Here is a 19,674-nt window from a genome sequence, read left to right as displayed (position 1 = left end):
GTGCCAAAATGTGCATATGAAGGACCTTGGAAATCTGCTGGCATAAAAGTTAAATATGACAAACCTTTAAATTAGGTGGAAGATAGTAGGAAGATGAGATAGAGGTAAAAGTCCCAAGGTGGGATAATGATGATGTTGAAAGGGTGGACTCAGCATGGAGCACTGGTGAACTGTTGCCCTGATTTGGAGGTGGGTGTAGCAAGTGAAGCCCAGCAGATATTTAAGGATAGCATATTAGAGGACATGCTAACAGAGGTAGTTTCGGGAAGTGAAGATGTATCATTAGTTGCAGGATCAGTGAATCTAACACTTACTAAATGCAACAAAAATTCTTAGGAAACATTTTATGAATCTGGAAGTTATAAATTTGAGTAATTACTTGGAAGAGTCCCTCTATTTATATAGTATGTTGGTCCAGGAAGCAGAGGCTAACTGTTTCCACTTTGAAAGCTGCGATTACGGTAATACCAAAGCGTTCTCAAATGTTTGAAAAGTTAGCTCCACTTGGGATGGGATTAGAGGAGGGATTTCTCATCTCAATGTAAATTGCGATATCTGTTTGTTGCAAAAAACCTCATGCAATTATGTGACTATTAACCCATGAATAAATTGTCTAGGTACAATAAACTTTCTGCATGCCGACTGTGACAAGTTCCGTCATCCTCTTCTGCATATACAGAAGACACCAGCAGACTGCCCAGTTATCGCTATTGACAGTTTTAGGCATATGTATGTCTTCCCAGACTTTAAAGACTTAGAGTAAGTATATATATATATTTTTTTCCTTTCTGTAATAGTGTGCACTGAAGACAAATGAACTGGTGGTTCTGGGTCATGTAGATCTTGAGTATTCATGCACGTATTGTCTGTATATGCGTTGCATTCTCCTCTGATATGCCCATCTATATTTTGAAATCACAGTTATGCCACCACTGTAAAACACATTCATCAGTAATTTCTGTGAGGATTCCCAAAATTCACTGCCCCAACTTTGGCAGATGAACCCCGAAGGAAATTCTACTCCTTTTTATATTGAAGATCAATGCATATGATAGAAGAGAGTAGCATAAGTAGAAACTTGCAAAATTTGTTCAACTTCCTGTTTCTGCCAAAATATCTTCAATCACCTTTTAAATATAAAAAGGTAAAGAATATTTTGTGGTGTGAAATATATCTATTACAGACTTGGTTTCACCCTAGGGAGGAAAAACACATTCACTTGTGTTTTATAGAGATCTATAAGTAAAGTGGAATTTCCCCATTTGTGAAGTGTATTGCTTGAAATAAAGCTTGTGGGTGGAAGCCAATGTTTGATTCTTTTTTAACTGACACACTGCATTTGATATACAATCTCAAGTAGAATTTATCTTTGAATTATGCAGTAGAACAAAACAGTGAATATTCATGAATTATTGGCCAAGTAATGTCTTCTATCCAGATCTTTAGAAGTGTCTGATCAAGTTGTATCCCAGTGCTGCCTTGGATAAAATAGTATAAATGTTTGATATGGTTCTGAGCTATAAAGGACTAAGAGGATTCCAGATTTAACCCTCTTGCTTGTTATTACATAATCTCACTTGGAATGTGGTGTCCATCAAATAGCTTGAAATGTCTGGATGAGGGAGGGTTTCCTACACCCAATCTCCATCCACTGATTTCTGCTGGAAAGTGTATTTTTTAAAATTTTCCTTTACCCTTTGTCATGATGGATAGTATAAAACTTACTGTATCTATCTATAGGTCCATCTTCACTTTACTTGGTTATTAACATTGTAGAATAAACTCCCTAATTTTTAATGCATGGGATGCTTTGGCAGACTACTGCATATTTGGGCTATTAGCAATTCCTTTACTGAACTGTGCATTAGAACAGCTATTAAAAGTATTGATTTTTAGTGTGCATTGACAGAATAATATTCCATCATTTCCAGCATGCCGTTTAGGTAGTGTTGGGCCTAAGCTCTAAAAAAATGACTACAGCAAAATGCTTAATTTAAAAAGTACCTTTTATAACTTGATTTGTTGTTTAGGTCATTTATAAATTATCTGTGGCTTACTAGGGGGTAGAGTCTACAAGATGAAATACATTCTTCAAAGCCATTGAGACTAACTAACAGCAATCCCTGCAATTGCAGCCAATTTGACATGTTATAGATAAAATTGATTGCTGCATTTTAGCACTTTGCAATAGGTGACAACAGATGATCTAAGATGAAATTTAAATTGATCTTCTCTCAGCATTTTTTTCTGGATTGTATGCAATTACTTTGCTTTAGAGGACCTTTTGAAAGCCATCTGTCAATACCAACTACCTGAAAGGCGCTCGTATTTGTAAACTCTATGTTTGACACCTGCTGTTGGTTTTTGGCTGCTATTCAGAGAAGCTGTTGTAGGGGCTCTGTGCTGTGGGAGTTATTGAGGGGCAGCAATAAGCTGTCATTGCTGTAATGCCCTCGGGGATGGAAGAATCCCAGGATTCAACACGGTACAAACTGACACTTCGTCTCTTGCCTCCTTTTAATTAAAAAGCTTCTGACTAACCAAAAGAAGAATCAATTGGGATTGACTTTTTAAATGGCCTGTTTTTATTTCTTGTTTCATGCTCTCTAGTTTTCCCAGTTAGTTGAGTGTTTTATTTTAATTTCAGTACTCCAGGTGCACTGAAACAGTTTGTACTGGATCTACACTCTGGGAAATTACACAGGGAATTCCACCATGGCCCAGATCCCACTGATGTAGCTCCCGGACAGGTAAGAAACAGTCCAGAATTTCAATTGTTAAGATAAAGTAACAGGCAAGTTAGAGCTCTAAAGTAATAAGTGAGTTACAAATGTCTAATCGAAATCCAAATCATTATCAGTTTTCAAATGTCTGAATTCTAATCCCTCAAACCATAATTCAACTCCATGATATTTAGTCTGTGCCGTACAGTTTACATTGAATGTTAAAATGTTTAAACTTCTCAGCATTTTCAATTTTGAGCCGAGGATCCTGAATGATTGTAGTTTTAGGTCGCTTGGTAGAGATAATCTATGATCTGATGCATAACATAGTAATGAATGAATAGAAGTAATTACAAGGTCGTAATTTCAGTCTTAAGCAGGAGGATGCCATAAATCCAGAGCGAACCAAGTCTATGAACTTTAAATGCATTGTTGAGATTATATTTAAAAATCACATGAACAATTTTGTAACTTACACAAGTTTCGTTCAGCTTTGATTTCCCAATTAGCATCCAATTTTTTGGTTTACTTGTGGTCAGTACAACTGAACAATGCACGATGATGCACAATTAAACTGATTACAATCACTACAACAGAACTGAGATAATCAACCGTGGAATACTTGCAAATAAAACAGATTAAATACAGACTTGGCACTTCTTGGGCCAAAAAGCCTTTTTCATGCTGCAAATATTTTATAAATAATTGATCATACTGGTGAATCGTGACATTGGCAGTTAAGAACCTCCATTTATAGAGCACCCCATCACACCCTAAATATTGTGCTTTCTATATCATTAATCCTTTTGGTTATTGTGTTTCGCGTAAAGTATTTCATTTTGTGCACTGGAACGTCTCGAGTAGGTAGCATGGAGAAAGTTGGATAGCTAATACTTTGATATCCCCTCTTTTTCCAACCTATATTAAAAAGAAAATAGAAACTGCTGAAAAATACAGTAAGCTTGTCAGTACTGCAATTCAGAAATACAAATAAATATTTTACAAAATATTAAAATATCTGAATGTAGTTTGAACCATTTCAATAAATAGTCCTTGAACGGTAAAGAGCACTGTATACTTAGGTGTTTAATGAAATATGCTAAAGGCCACTAGATAATGGGATCAATAATACTGTAATACTAAATTTTTAAGTTATAAAATTCCATAACTAAGATTTTATGTGCAGATTTATTACAGATGTGGAAATCAAAGTCAACCAGGAAATCCTCATCCTGGAGATTGCACTAGTCTACACTTGGTTATCAAAATTACCATTTAGGAATTTTCACTTGTACTCTAAAGCATTTCATTATTTGAGAAGTAAATGCAATAAATAAGGGAGGTTGAAAACATAAAGGAATAGAACATTTTTATCTCCAGTTTTATTTCGGTCCTTTCATAAATAGGATAATTACTTTTTAGTTATACTCCATTTATTTTCTGCACATAAATTTAATATTTTTACTTAATCTCACCCATGATGAAACATGACTTTCACTTCACTGTGGAGATATGTAGTCTCCAGATTGAAAATTTCCACACAGTGATAGGAATAAAGTAATTGCAGTCCCTCAGATACAGGCTTGCATTATCTTTCATAAAAATATAAGAATCAGGAGTAGGCAATTCAGCACCTCAAGCCTGCTACGCCATTCAATACGATCATGGCTGATCTCATCTTGGCCTCGACTCCACTTTCCTACCCATTCTCCATTACCCTTCAACCCATTGCTAGTTAAAAATCTGTCCATCTCCTGAAATTTACGCAATGCCCTGACATCTACTGCACTTTGGGGAAGTGAATTACACAGATTCACAACCCTTTGAAAGAAGTAACGTCTCATCTTAAATCTGCTACCCTTTATCCTAAAACTATGAGCTCTTGTCCTAGATTGCCCCACAAGAGGAAACATCCTCTCTACATCTATCTTGTCCATTCCCTCTGCCATCTTATATATCTCAATTGGATGGTCACTTATTCTTCTAAACTCTAGATTAAAGGCCTAAACTGTTCAATCCCTCTTTGGAATCAACCTCCTCTGAACTGTCTGCATGTAACTACATCCTTCCTTGTTCTCTCATTTTTTTCTTCGTTTATTGTGAAGCATTGAGTTTAAATGGTCTGGTGTTGGAAGAGGTGCTTAAGCACTGAACTACTGTTTGCATTTTTTCTTTCTGGCCATAGCGAAGTGTGTTTTTCACCATTATCAGCAGGAAAGATGCTGCTCATGATGATTTACATTTACTTTGTCTGAGCTTCAAACAATCGCATTCCTTGCTTTTCCACCCTCTCCAAGATGTATTACTTCAGACATAATCACATTAATATACTACCTATTTGCCCTGTTTTCCTGAAGTCCTTTATATTCCTCCTAACTACATATTCAATCTCATTTTCTGTCATTGGAGAATTTAAAGCTTATGTTCCCAAAACCAAGTTTAACTATAAAGAACCCAGCAATCGCCCTGAGGTAGTCACTTCCCATCCTTCCTTTGGTCTGAACAAATATCCTTTTATCCTAACTCTTTAATTGCTTTGTCAATCAAGAGAAGAATTTAGCCTCTACATGAACAAATGAGCCCAATTGTGTTTCCCCGGCCTGTTCCCATATCCCTTCAGCCTCTAAGCTTCTAAAGATTCATCCTCTTCCTTGTCCATCCAATGTCATTTTTAAAAAAAGTCAAACACAGCTTTTCTCAAACCCTTGATTATTGTAAAATGTCACCAACTTTTGAACGGTAAGGAACCACCAGAAAAGATTTTGCTTCTATTCACAAATGCAAATTTTTGTTTTTATTCTAGCCAAGTGAAGTCGCAAGCAGCCCCCCAGAAAGCTCATTCCAGAAATTGGCTCCAAGTGAATACAGATATACCATTCTCAAGCGAGAGAAAGATGAATTATAGATCTAATGAAGGAACTGTACAAGACCAGAAATCAAAGAGCTTTGCCTGATGAGGCAGAAATACTAAGCCTATATTTTCATAAGTCTGTGTGTACAGTTTTTATTTTGGATAAAACAAAAAAGACAAATGTTTGACAAATTGTGGGTTTTTATTTTTCTTTGCTTCCCTGGCTTGTGAATATGTTGATGTACTGTGGTCATTCAGTGTAGTAGATTTTAATAAAACTGTTAAATGTATAACTGCTGGAAAACATCGATCATTTGCAGATCCTAAATTTTTCTAATAAAAGGCCATATCTTGTATTAGGATTTGCCAAGAGTATGCTTGCCACATACTTTCACTGTCCCATTAAACAGGTCTCATCTTTTAATGTTCTGTTTCCACCTATTTCTGCAATTTTTCTTTAAGTGGAAAGTGTTCATTTATTACTTGCTATATGGGAGTGGCTTGTGTTCCTGTTTCACATTCCTTGGAGAATGTGTTAACCTCTTAATTTTGAGGAAACAATAAAATAAGTGGCCTATCAAGATGGTTGAAGAGATTTTGTTCAAGTTATGATCATACATTCCAATTAGTTTTCAAATAAATATTTTAATAAAGCACTTAAAGTATACAAAAATCAACATTTAATGATTGTACATTCTTTAACTATTGCTGTTACAACAGTAATATAACTGAGTCTGTTGGTCATTAAAAATGAAACATCAGATTAAGATTCTGTTGGTAAATAAATCATGCTGGCAGCTTACAAATTGTATATAAAATATTTTTTAGCCTTTTCCCCATCCTTTATCTTAAAGGAGCCAAGATCTGGATAATTCAACTAGATTTTCTTCCACGAGTCTTCAGCTCTGGGCAGTTGGAAGAAAGTGAAAGTTCTTCATCTACCTTCTGCTGCTGTTTCTTCAGTAAAAATCTCCCACCTGTGAAGCCCAGTAATCCTCCACTGACTGCAGCTGCGATCCCTGCGACTTTGAAGCCTGCCAGGAGACCAATAGGCCCTCCCATTACACCACCAATGAGAGCACCTGCCACAGGCAACATTGCAAGTTTATATTTAGCGGCCTGAAAAAAAAATCAATGAAAAACAGGTTTAACAAAGACACAAACTAGATTGTAAGTTACTGTGTGATTTCTTGCTGTCTTAAGAGCTGGTACCAATCCATCAGTATAAAGTCTTTCTTTACTGCAGCTGTTGTGTGGATGATTACTATGTACAGAGCAGTGCTAGTTGGTTTCACTGCACGAGACCATCACAATACAGATTGATTTTTTTTTGACATGCAGTGTGTCACTTCTCCCTTATTTTCTTAATTGCTGCTTCCCTCAACATTACAGAGCCCAGATCAATCAGTTGGGTTAATTCAGAGTATTGCTGCCAGGCAGAGTGCCATTGATTACTCAGCAGGCAAAGATCCCTACCTTGGCCAGATTCTTGGTTCCCTCTTCAACATTCTCAGCAGCAGTACTGACATGGTCTTCAATGCTGTCAATCTTCTCCTGTTGGGTCTAGATGCAAAGGAATTATGTGCTAGCTTTCCAGCTGGGAAGCAGCAGTCAACCAATACATACAATTATAATTTCTATAATCAGAGCTTGCAGCATCTTTCATCTGCTAGTCAATAAATCTACAATTTCTTAAAAGTACCTCCTCTACTACCTTTTCCGTTCAGATGATTTGCCAAGTATTTAAACATTTATCAACATTGTGTCCTTAAATATTTATAGATTAGTGCTAGTTTAACCCATTGGTAGCAATTCTAATTTACAAGATTCTTTGCTCAACAAGAATCCTTCAGAATTAATATTTCTGACCACTACATCAGGTAGTTCCTCTCGTGCTAATTTGTGAAGTATTCTCTTTCTGCTTGAGATAGAAATATGACAGGAAAGGTTAGTTCCTGATCTCAGCTGTGCCCTCATGAAGGCAGGGATTATAGGTTCCCTACTGCACTTACAAAATGAAGGACTGTGGGAGGGAGGAAGAAAGCTATCAACCACTTCAGAAATAAATTTCAACACTTTAATCCTCTGATGGTCCTCATCGCTGTCCGCAAATCCACCAACCTTTGTGTCATCCGCAAACTTACTAATCAAACCAGTTACATTTTCTTCCAAATAATTTATATATATTACGAACAACAAAGGTCCCAGCACTGATCCCTGAGGAACGCCACTTGTCACAGCCCTCCATTCAGAAACACATGCTTCCACTGCTACCCTCTGTCTTCTTTGACCGAGCCAGTTCTGTATCCACCTTGCCAGCTCACCTCTGATCCCATGCGACTTCCCCTTCTGCACCAGTCTGCCATGAGGGACCTTGTCAAAGGCCTTACTGAAGTCCATATAGACAACATCCACTGCCCTACCCTCATCAATCATCTTCGTCACTTCCTCGAAAAACTCGATCAAGTTCGTGAGACATGACCTCCCCTTCACATAATCATGTTGCCTCTCGCTAATACATCCACTTATTTCCAAATGGGAGTAAATCCGGTCTCGAAGAATCTTCTCCAATAATTTCCCTACCACTGACGTAAGGCTCACCGGCCTGTAATTACCTGCATTATTCTTGCTACCCTTCTTAAACAAAGGAACAATAATGGCTATTCTCCAATCCTCTGGGACCTCCCCTGTAAGAAGTCTCACAACACCAGGTTTAAGTCCAACAGGTTTATTTGGTAGCAAATACCATAAGCTTTCGGAGCAATGCTCCTTCGTCAGATGGAGTGGTCTCTGTTCTCAAACAGGGCACAGACACAGAAATCAAATTACAGAATACTGATTAGAATGCAAATCTCTACAGCCAGCCAGGTCTTAAATGTACAGACAATGTGGGTGGAGGGAGCATTCAACACAGGTTAAAGAGATGTGTATTGTCTCCAGACAGTACAGCTTGTGAAATTGTGCAAGTCCAGGAGGCAAGCTGTGGGGGTTACTGATAATGTGACATAAATCCAACATCCCGGTTTAGACCGTCCTCATGTGTGCGGAACTTGGCTATCAGTTTCTGCTCAGTGACTCTGCGCTGTCGTGTGTCGTGAAGGCCGCCTTGGAGAACGCTTACCTGAAGATCCAAGGCTGAATGCCAGAAACTGATAGCCAAGTTCCGCACACATGAGGACGGTCTAAACCGGGATGTTGGATTTATGTCACATTATCAGTAACCCCCACAGCTTGCCTCCTGGACTTGCACAATTTCACAAGCTGTACTGTCTGGAGACAGCTAAAAACGGAGGGAGCTCTGGAAGAATATAATGAAAGTAGGAAAATACTCAAACGGGGAATTAGAAGAGCAAAAAGGGGTCACGAAATGTTCTTGGCAGACAGGATTAAGGAGAATCCCAAGGCATTTTATTCATACGTTAGGAACAAAAGGGTTGTAAGGGAAAAAATCGGACCTCTCAGGGACAAAAGTGGGGACTTATGCTTGGAGCCCAAAGAGGTAGGGGAGATCCTAAATGAATACTTTGCGTCGGTATTCACTAAGGAGAGGGATGTGTTGACTGGGAGTGTCTCGGAGGGGAGTGTTGAACCGTTGGAGAAAATCTCCATTACAAAGGAGGAAGTGTTAGGTTTGTTAGAGAATATAAAGACTGACAAATCCCCAGGGCCTGATGGAATCTATCCAAGGCTGCTCAGGGAGACGAGAGGTGAAATAGTTGGGCCTCTGACGCAAATCTTTGTCTCGTCACTGGACACAGGTGAGGTCCCAGAGGATTGGAGGATAGCCAATGTGGTCCCGTTATTTAAGAAGGGTAGGAAGGATAACCCGGGTAATTATAGGCCGGTGAGCTTGACGTCCGTGGTGGGGAAGTTGTTGGAGAAGATTCTTAAAGATAGGATGTATGCGCATTTAGAAAGGAATAAACTCATTAACGATAGTCAACATGGTTTTGTGAGAGGGAGGTCATGCCTCACGAACCTGGTGGTGTTTTTTGAAGAAGTGACCAAAATGGTTGACGAAGGAAGGGCCGTGGATGTTGTCTATATGGACTTTAGTAAAGCGTTTGACAAAGTCCCTCATGGTAGGCTAGTGAAAAAGGTTGGATCCCATGGGATAAAGGGGGAGGTGGCTAGATGGGTGGAGAACTGGCTTGGTCATAGAAGACAGAGGGTGGTAGTGGAAGGGTCTTTTTCCGGCTGGAGGCCTGTGACTAGTGGTGTACCGCAGGGCTCTGTATTGGGACCTCTGCTGTTTGTGATTTATATAAATGATCTGGAAGAAGGAGTAACTGGGGTGATCAGTAAGTTTGCGGACGACACAAAACTGGCAGGACTTGCAGATAGTGAGGAACATTGTCAGAGGCTACAGAAAGATATAGATAGGCTGGAAATTTGGGCAAGGAAATGGCAGATGGAGTTCAATCCTGATAAATGCGAAGTGATGCATTTTGGTGGGAATAATGTAGGGAGGAGCTACACGATAAATGGAAGAACCATAAAGGGTGTAGAGACGCAGAGGGACCTGGGTGTGCAAGTCCACAGATCTTTGAAGGTGACGTCACAGGTGGAGAAGGTGGTGAAGAAGGCATATGGCATGCTTGCCTTTATAGGACGGGGCATAGAGTATAAAAGTTGGGGTCTGATGTTGCAGATGTATAGAACGTTGGTTCGGCCGCATTTGGAATACTGCGTCCAGTTCTGGTCGCCACACTACCAGAAGGACGTGGAGGCTTTGGAGAGAGTACAGAGGAGGTTTACCAGGATGTTGCCTGGTATGGAGGGGCTTGGTTATGAGGAGAGATTGGGGAAACTGGGGTTGTTCTCCTTGGAAAGACGGAGGATGAGGGGAGACTTAATAGAGGTGTATAAAATTATGAAAGGCATAGATAGGGTGAACGGTGGGAAGCTTTTCCCCGGGTCGGTGGTGACGTTCACGAGGGGTCATAGGTTCAAGGTGAAGGGGGGGAGGTTTAACACAGATATCAGAAGGACATATTTCACACAGAGGGTCGTGGTGGCCTGGAATGTGTTGCCGGGCAAGGTGGTGGAGGCGGACACACTGGGAACGTTTAAGACTTATCTAGACAGCTATATGAACGGAGTGGGAATGGAGGGATACAAAAGAGTGATCTAGTTTGGACCAGGGAGCGGCGCGGGCTAATTGTTCCTGGTTTCTCGTTTCAAGGCTTCATTCTACGATCATCTTGCTGGTGCCAGTACAGAGTGAGACTGCGGATAGTTGGGAACCTGTCTCGGGGGCAGGGGATTCATATGGTGTTCGTGGAAGTGGAAATGACTAGGGTTGGGAAGCATTTTCCGATCGGGGCCATTGTGATCTCCTGGACTCGTTTCGATCGCCTCAGGGGGTCGGAGAGGAATTTCCCAGATTTTTTTTCCCCATATTGGCCCTGGGGTTTTTCACTCTGGGTTTTCGCCTCTCCCTGGAGATCACATGGTCTGGAATGGGGGGGTGGGGGTAAGTTAATAGGTTGTAATGAACAAAGCATCGTAGCTGTGAGGGACAGCTCGGTGGATAGGATATTGGTATGTAGATAGGCTGGAAAATTGGGTGGGGATCCTGGATTCAGGATTCAATCCTGGACCGGGGAGCGGCGCGGGCTTGGAGGGCCGAAGGGCCTGTTCCTGTGCTGTATTGTTCTTTGTTCTTTGTTAATACACATCTCTTTAACCTGTGTTGAATGCTCCCTCCACCCACATTGTCTGTACATTTAAGACCTGGCTGGCTGTAGAGATTTGCATTCTAATCAGTATTCTGTAATTTGATTTCTGTGTCTGTGCCCTGTTTGACGAAGGAGCATTGCTCCGAAAGCTTATGGTATTTGCTACCAAATAAACCTGTTGGACTTTAACCTGGTGTTGTGAGACTTCTTACTGTGCTTACCCCAGTCCAATGCCGGCATCTCCACATCATGACCTCCCCTGTAGCCAGTGAGGATACAAAGATTTCTCACAAGGCCCCAATTTCCTCCCTTGCCTCTCTCAGTATTTTGGGGTATATCCCATCAGGCCCTGGGGACTTGTCTATCTTAATGTTCCTCAAGAATCCAATACCACCTCCTTTTTGATCTCAACATGACTCAAACTATCTACACACCCTTTTCCAGATTCATCATCCACCAAGTCCTTCTCTTCGGTGAATACTGACGCAAAGTACTCATTTAATACCTCGCCCATTTCCTCTGGCTCCACGCATAGATTCCCTCCCCTGTCCTTGAGTGGGCCAATCCTCTCCCTGGCTACCCTCTTGTTCTTTATATGTATAAAAAGCCTTGGAATTTTCCTTAATCCTGCTGGCCAATGATTTTTCATGACCCCTTTTAGCCCTAATATAGTTCGTGGTGCTATCTGATACTTACACAAACGTAAAGGCTCATTTATCGGCACACTGCTCTCAGCACTGCTATACAAAGGCAGTATTTAAAAAGGCAATGCGCAGGATATTTGTGGAACCAGCTTCTTGATAAATAATCTCTAATGCATGTCTACCATTTATGCATCTTAGCATCAGTGTTCAAAAGATTCTTACCAATTAATCACAACCACAATGTTGCTACTGTAACACTATTGGGCACCTAAAAATCTCTTGTTTAGTCAAAACAAGACCAATAGTTTCATACAAAATATTATTGCCCTTTTCTCAGACAATTATGTAATTTTAAAACCCATTATTTTGTCATTCTGCAGTAATGGGCCACTGATGTTTGCGTCCATATAACAGATTTCCTCAAGATATCAGTTCTTAAATTAATTTGCCTTTTTATATGGTCACATTTTGTAACCTTCAAAATTTTTGAATAAACTAAAGATGTACGTGTATAGAGTTCAGCACTACTTCAAATGTTGTATCCATTTCATTAATTTACCAGGTGCTTATTTAATAAAGTTGTAAATGCAGTCTAAGTAACTGCAACAGTTCCTATTTTTTGACCCAAAACATATCAAAATATGCATTATCAAAATAAATGAGTATTGAAGGTTTCCAATTAGGCTGGTAGAATTCATAAGCATAACTGTTAATTCAGATAATAATTCCTATTTGGTGAAAGAGAGAGAGGGTGTAATAGAGGAATTAAAAGAAGAGCAAGAGCTGCCATTAGACAAATGGTGGAACAAAATATCGAAGAAAGGAAATTACAACACAATCAAATTTGTGAATAGCAATTAAACAGTTATACCTGAAGAGCAGTTGTGATTATACATCTCAATAAATACATCATCGCTGGTACAGGTCCTGTTATAATGAACTCCATGGATGTGTGGTCATGTTTAATTTGGCATTGGGGTTACTACATACTGACATTACAACTGGGGTTAAATCTAATTTCTCCAGAACCTGCTGGTGCTGCTTAAGTATCAAAATAGAATATTCTTTTTAGTTCATACAAAGTAAATCCTGCTTTGCATTTAGTCACAAATTATTATTGCAGGCCCAAAATGTTTGGCAGCTATGAACTAAAGATATAGCTTTCCCTTCATTCCAGTACACATGTAATTGAAAGATAAATACTTACATGAAGTGACTGAGAAAATTCATTTACCAAGTTGCTAAGATCAATTAAATTCTGGAAAATAAATATGTAAATTAGCATTGCAAGCTACTCGTACAGACTCCTGAGACAATCAATTAGATATGAATGTCTAAATGTGCCTGCAGTAAACCCTACCAGTAGCCTACATAATTTAACAGAATAATGGAAATTAAACACCTCTTACCATTAACGTAATCAGAGCACACACTCACCAAAAATATGCTATACATACTTCTGAATTACTTAAGAATTAGAGACTAGACATAGATGATATCAAATAAGGGCATACTCAAACCAATACTGACTTGTGTTGTAAAAATATGTTACAATCCACTAGTTACTGCTTCCCATTGTTATCTTAAATTTAAGTGATTATGACTTGCCTCTTCCAGCTTCTCCCATGATTCAGCTGCATCTTGATCTTGCGGAATCTGTGGTAGTAGCACATTCAACAGAACCAGGTGTTGGGACGACGGTGAGCCAGAGTCTCGGGAACTCATAAGTGTTCCTAAAACAATTTTTAAAAAACTACAGCCAGAACTGTACAATTTCCACTTTCACAGTCTGAAAATTTTAGATGTTTGATAGCACATATTGTTTCATCGCGAGAAACTCCCGGAAAGAGACAAAAATGTCACTCTTCCATGTTTATATTGACGTTTTTATTTTAGCAGAAGGTTGCATTGCTTTCTTGTATATAATCTTGTAAATTATATCATGAATTTACTTTAAAATATTTAATTTAATTGCAGTAAAACAATCCTCGCCTAAAACAAGATCGCTTCTTGGCTCACTGGCGATTTAGAAAACTGACAGGTCTCAAATAAAAAGTAAGTTTGAAGTTATTTGTTTGCTCCAGGGACTGTTTACCACACAGATAAAAAGTGATAATTCTTTGCCTACAAATAAAAGTGTTGTTTCAACTTCATTAAAACAGTATAGGTTTGTTGAATATCAACAAATAATTTCACTACCTCATGAAATAACATTTACTATGGAAATCTGTGCCATACCTACTGATGCACCTGCACTTCCTGTGGCAGCTTTTCTGTCCCAGCAACATACAGAGATGAATTTCTGCATGCATTTGGCCACTTTATAATTGTCTCTATTTTCATCCTGTTGTTACCTGCCCACAGGCAATGTCAACTAAACACCATATTTGTTATGTCATACACTTTGATTCTGCAGCCACTGCCTTTAGACAAGAGTGCCCAGGTTGCAGATCAAGCCACTGAGTGAATTTATACCCCATTTCTACTGTAAGGTTCCTCTCTGCATATGTCTTCACAATCTCCAATTAAAATGCTTCCAATGATCAAAAATAGCACACAGTTGCAGCTAGGCTTTTATTTATTGCGATTTGACTCTGAATCTAATTCTGGCTACTACCAAATATCGTATCAGTTCATGTTACTGTCCTAGAAAAAACTTTGTATTTTTAAAGAATCTTAACCATCTCTGCAACAAAATATATTGGAATAATGGTTGTAATTTATTTTAAGAGCTTTTCTTTCAAGAGATGAAGTTCCTCGTGACAGGCTATAGACTGCCAATGATTCAATCATTTTGGCATTCCCAATCCTTATCCCTCTTATGTCCCTTAGCTCCATGATGGGATTCAGAACCATGCCCTCTGTAGTTAGACGGTTTTGGGCAAACCTATTCTAGATTTTAAATAAAACAATTTTGATAAAAATAAATCTCCATATCAGAATACGGGGTCTAGAGAATTTCGGAATTTTCTAAAACCTACTTTAAAAAATCACTAATTGGGCCGGAATTCTGTGACATCGCCTGCAGCTAGGATTCTCCAGTCCTGCTGCTCTGAACGGAGATTTGGCCGAGTGCCGAATTCTCCATTCTCGCTGGCAGTGGTAGCACGGCGTGTGAGACCGGAGAATCCCAGCCAAAGTGTTGCAGACAATTTAAATGGCCTCTGCTTTCATCAAACTAAATATTAGACAAAGTTTTGCTTGTAATTATCTACTCAGTGCCACCAACATAAAATAGTGGGCAGCATTTTGCAGTCCCCTGGGGATGGGTTTGCAGACAGGAGGGGAGGAGGAGCTGTGGGTTCCCTGGGTGTCTTTCCCACTGGAAACCCGCCCCACCCTGAACTAGCTGCAGTGGCTGAGGCCTCGGGTGTTCTGTCTGCCCTCACACCAGTTCATGACCAGACCTCAAGGGCACTTCCCACTCGGCTGCAATATTTTGACCAGTGGGAAGAGGCCGTCTACAGGAGGATGTTCAGCAGTTAAACTAGATTGGGCCTCAGGTGGGAAAGATGGAGCTGCCTTCTTCACAAGCCCCTTTTCTGATAGAAGGCCTCCCCTTCCAAGGTCTGTCCCCCACCACCAGCCTGTGCACCCTGGCCCCCAGCACCCTCACGACTGAGGACCCCCTCTCCAGGTCTGCTGACAATCTCCCCCCAACTTACTCCGACTCTCGGCTTTTCTTCAGGACAGTCCCAGCAGTGGCCCACACTCCTCGTGGCGCTGCGAGCACCAGATTACTGCCAGCCAGTCAGATTGGGACTGCCTCCCCAGGTGGGGGCAGAAGGCCTGTCCTTGGCAGTGAGCTGGGAAACCCCAGCACTCCTAAAATCCTACCTAATGCAATGTTATCTAAGCTTTAGTTCTTTAAATGCCATGGCACATAAAGGGTTAAAACCAACTATACGCTCACAAATCAACCCCTATGTCAACTTCATATAGTTACAAATTTCAGTTGCTCTCAGTGCCAGATGTTGTTGTCCTGGAGAATCATCAAACACCACATCACTCCTACATTCTGCTCCAGAAGGTTCTCTCTCTGACAAAAACAACCTTGTTATCATATCAACATCCTGACATTGGCAGAAACCTGGCATATGGGCATCAACTCCTTCCCCCTCACCGAAACTTCACCACCTCACGGTTCAACCTACTCAAACCAAAATAGAAACAACCAGCATCTATATAGCACAATTAAATAGCAATATGTTCCATAATGGGAGTATTATCAAATAAAATTTAACAGCCACATAAGGAGATGTGAGGAGGTGTGACCAAAGGCTTGGGTAAAAACTAAGTTTTAAGGTAAGTCTTAATGGAGGAGGGAGAAGGAAATTCCAAAGCCAATAATGGAAGGTTGAAAATTGGAGACGCACAAGAGGCCAGAATTGGAAGAACATAGAGATATTGGAAGATTCTAGGTTAGAGATGGAGGTATTGAAGCTATGGTGGGATTTGAAAATAAAGGCTTTGCTTGGCAGAGAGCCAATATAGGTCAGCTAGGATATAGGTCATGAATGAATGGCATTTGGTGCAAGTTACGACAGACAACAGAGTTTTGGATAGGTTCAAGTTCACGTCGACGAATAGTCAAGTAGGAGATGGTTCTTCTCACCAAGTTTCATCTTGATTCTCCCCCCTACGCATTCAGAACCTTCTCCTTTCACCATCTCAGCCTCTTTCATTAGGTCTCATTTCAAACCATGAAATATCTCCCTCCCAACTGAGATCATTTCCCTGATCCTCTGAATAGAACAATTTCTCATTCTTGGTTAGTTACCTCAACTTACAGCAAATGCTCTCTTAGGGTCCTCTTCTATAATTTTATTGCTTCCCTGTCCTCAGTCCAACTCACCTTCACATATATTTCCCTACCCACAACTAGTCCCCCGTTCTTTCCACTGCAATGCAGACAATCATATCATCCTTCCCCATGTCCTACGCTCCATATCTATTATGAAGGTATGCCTTCAGCTTGGTCACACTCCTCTATTCAAAAGCAGCCAGCACATCTCCAGCAATGCCATTCCTTCTGTTCCCACACCATTAGCTCCAGAGTGCTCCAAAGAATCTTTGCTGGCATGCCTAACTTCCTCAGCTACATACTGTCCGTCAGTGACTTCATTCTCAGAAATGGGGTCATCTTCTGTACAAAGTCGGTAAGCTGATAACATCCAGCTTTATCTCTTCCAATAACCAATGATCCTGCCTGTCTTATTAGATTTCCTGTCTGACATCAAGAATGAACAAATTTTCTCCAACTCCTTCCCGCCTCCCTCGACCTCTCATGCGGATTAAATTGGACCACAAAGTTTTGGTGAATTTTTAGACCCAGATGTGAACTTCAAACCCAGCATCATATGCACCATCAAAAATCTAACTATTATTTCCACATTTCCCACATCCACCCCCTACTCTAGTCCCATTGTTACTGAAATTTGCGCCTACATTGAGGTCACCAAAATGCTATCTCTCCAATGTCCTCCTTGATGAATTTCTAGCCTCCTCACATTTGTCCAAAATATAGGCATCCATATTTCCAATTACCATCATCCCATCTTCACTCCCTGTCCAACACTGCATTAAATTCAAAGCCTCAATCATCCACAGCCTTGTCCCACCCTACCTCTACAAACTTCTTCAGGCTTATATTCCCATCTGAAAACTCAGGTCCTTAAACTGACTATTATATCCTGCTCTCCATTCAACCCACCAGTGGTGGCAAGCCCCTTTAGTCACCTCAGTCTGTAACTCCTTCCCTAAACCTGTCCAACTTGATACATCTTTCTCCATCAAAAACCATCTCCCCATGTTTTTCATTAAACTTTTAAGTAGCTCTCTAATCGCTCCCTCCATGACTTGACAGCTGGTCCATAAGTTACTTCACCCACTCTAAATCACCTCAGGTGATTTTCAACATTAAGGGAACATATAGATGCAAGTTGGTGTCAAACAAGTAAGGAGGCAAACTATTCAATGGAATACAAATATTCTTTAGGATTTGTTAAATATGCTTGGTCTCAATCTGCCTTGATTAACCTGCCTTGATCAAATTAGTGAGTTTCTCTGAAGACTGTGAAGGAGCAGTGCTAGACTACATAGCTTCCACAGAGGAAAAGACTACAATCACTATGCAATCGCACTGTTGTGTTACTGCTACTATATACTTGATTCATTTATTTAATAACTCTTAATGTTTAGCAGTTAAATCCTAAGCAAAGTCAGATCACAATATGATATATTCAGAGGCCATGCTGTCTATCCTCTAGTCACAGTATGAATTTACTCAAATACCTGGACAATTGAAAAGCGATACAGGAAGCTTTAGGGTTCCCTTTAAGAGTGGTCTGAAACATAGTAATGTCAAATTCAAAATGCTCTTTATCCCCACAGCCCTAATTTTGCAAATAATAGTTAGGCTATCAGCATCCACAGTTACTGAGGAAATCAGAGAGCAACATCTGGGGTCCATTCATGGATAAGAAAACATGGAAATAATGAAGTTGTTTTGTGACTTGTCCTACTCCTCATATCAAGAGTGTGAAGTTATAGTACTTTCCCACTAGATAGCCACTAAACATGACATAAAAAAGTTAGGACTTGCCTATTCACATGCAAGTGAATTTTAAAATTACTGCCAAAAAAAACTGTGGAACAGGAAATTTACTTTTACAAGTATGGCATCTCATTCCTTCAGATTTTAATTATTGTTCGGAGATTTTAAAAATATATAAGTATGTTTTTCTTTCCCTTTCTTTTATCTCATTCTTTCTCTCTCTCTCAATCCTATCTTTACTTCATTTTCTGTACATGATTTTACACTGAGCCAGGCATTTTTTTTCATTCGTAGGACATGGGCATCACTGGCTGGACCAACATTTATTGCCCATCCCTAGTTGTCCTTGAACTGAGTGGCTTGCTAGACAATTTCAGAGGGCAGTTGAGAATCAATCACATTGCTGTGGGTCTGAAGTCACGTGTAGGCCAGACCAGGTAAGGATGCCAGATTTCCTTCCCTAAAGGACATTAATGAACCAGATGGGTTTTTCCAACAATCGACAATGGTTTCATGGTCATCAGTAGATTCTGAATTCCAGATTTTTAAAAAATTGAATTCAGATTCCACCATCTGCCATGGCAGGATTCAAACCCGGGTTCCCAGAACATTAGCTGAGTTTCTGGATTAATAGTCGAGTGATAATACCACAAGGCCACCGCCTCCCAAGTGTATTCTATCTCACACACTACCTGATTTAGACTCTGTGCCTCAGTAAGATTTCTTCAGTTTGATTAGTAAGAAACAGGCTGTTGCTTGCCCTATTAACAGAGGTCCTGATCTCTGCTACAGAGCACTGCACTGTTTCAGACACCTGATGATTGCAAATTGCCCGTCAAAAGCCCGCGAAGTCAATGACAGCTCTAAGCATAATAAATGTCAATCATTCAGGCTCATACATTTCCCCTTAATGCTAGCGTGCTACAGTCTATGGCAAAAGTTTCCATTTCAACCTGTATGAGGGAAGTCAAAAGCAGGACAAATTGCATACAATATCATTACTATTCTAATTGTGCCCAATATCAGAAGGAAGTAAAGGTATACACAGCAAACATACATAAAAGTTATCATATAACAGAAACATAACATAGGCGTAAAATTATACCACAAGTGTAGTCCTCACTCAACTTGCACTGTTGCTGAAATAAACAGTAAACCATCAGTCAAAGCCAGAAGACGTCAAACAGCGGTTATTTGCGTTTTTGTGCTTCTAAAATAT

The 19,674-nt window shown here is 40.0% G+C and overlaps 2 protein-coding genes across 3 annotated transcripts in view; one reads left to right on the top strand and one right to left on the bottom strand.

The window, feature by feature from the left end:
* erp44 (endoplasmic reticulum protein 44) overlaps positions 1 to 6,153 on the top strand; it is a 97,812-nt gene extending 91,659 nt beyond the window's left edge. The window contains exons 10-12 of the mRNA XM_078237328.1: positions 618 to 759; positions 2,648 to 2,750; positions 5,527 to 6,153. Of these exons, the coding sequence (XP_078093454.1) occupies positions 618 to 759; positions 2,648 to 2,750; positions 5,527 to 5,628 (347 nt within the window). The 3' untranslated portion in view covers positions 5,629 to 6,153. The remainder of the gene's footprint in view (positions 1 to 617; positions 760 to 2,647; positions 2,751 to 5,526) is intronic.
* Positions 6,154 to 6,447: 294 nt separating this feature from the next.
* stx17 (syntaxin 17) overlaps positions 6,448 to 19,674 on the bottom strand; it is a 96,873-nt gene continuing 83,646 nt past the window's right edge. For both annotated transcript variants that reach the window (XM_078237351.1, XM_078237341.1), the window contains exons 5-8: positions 13,508 to 13,632; positions 13,107 to 13,157; positions 7,051 to 7,137; positions 6,448 to 6,693 (exon numbers count right to left, since the gene is read on the bottom strand). In XM_078237351.1, the coding sequence (XP_078093477.1) occupies positions 6,448 to 6,693; positions 7,051 to 7,137; positions 13,107 to 13,157; positions 13,508 to 13,632 (509 nt within the window). The remainder of the gene's footprint in view (positions 6,694 to 7,050; positions 7,138 to 13,106; positions 13,158 to 13,507; positions 13,633 to 19,674) is intronic.

This window comes from Mustelus asterias, chromosome 2, assembly GCF_964213995.1.
Source record: "Mustelus asterias chromosome 2, sMusAst1.hap1.1, whole genome shotgun sequence".
NCBI classification, from domain to species: Eukaryota; Metazoa; Chordata; class Chondrichthyes; order Carcharhiniformes; family Triakidae; genus Mustelus; species Mustelus asterias.
Note: the sequence above shows the minus strand (reverse complement) of the source record. Positions and strands in the feature narration are given on the sequence as shown.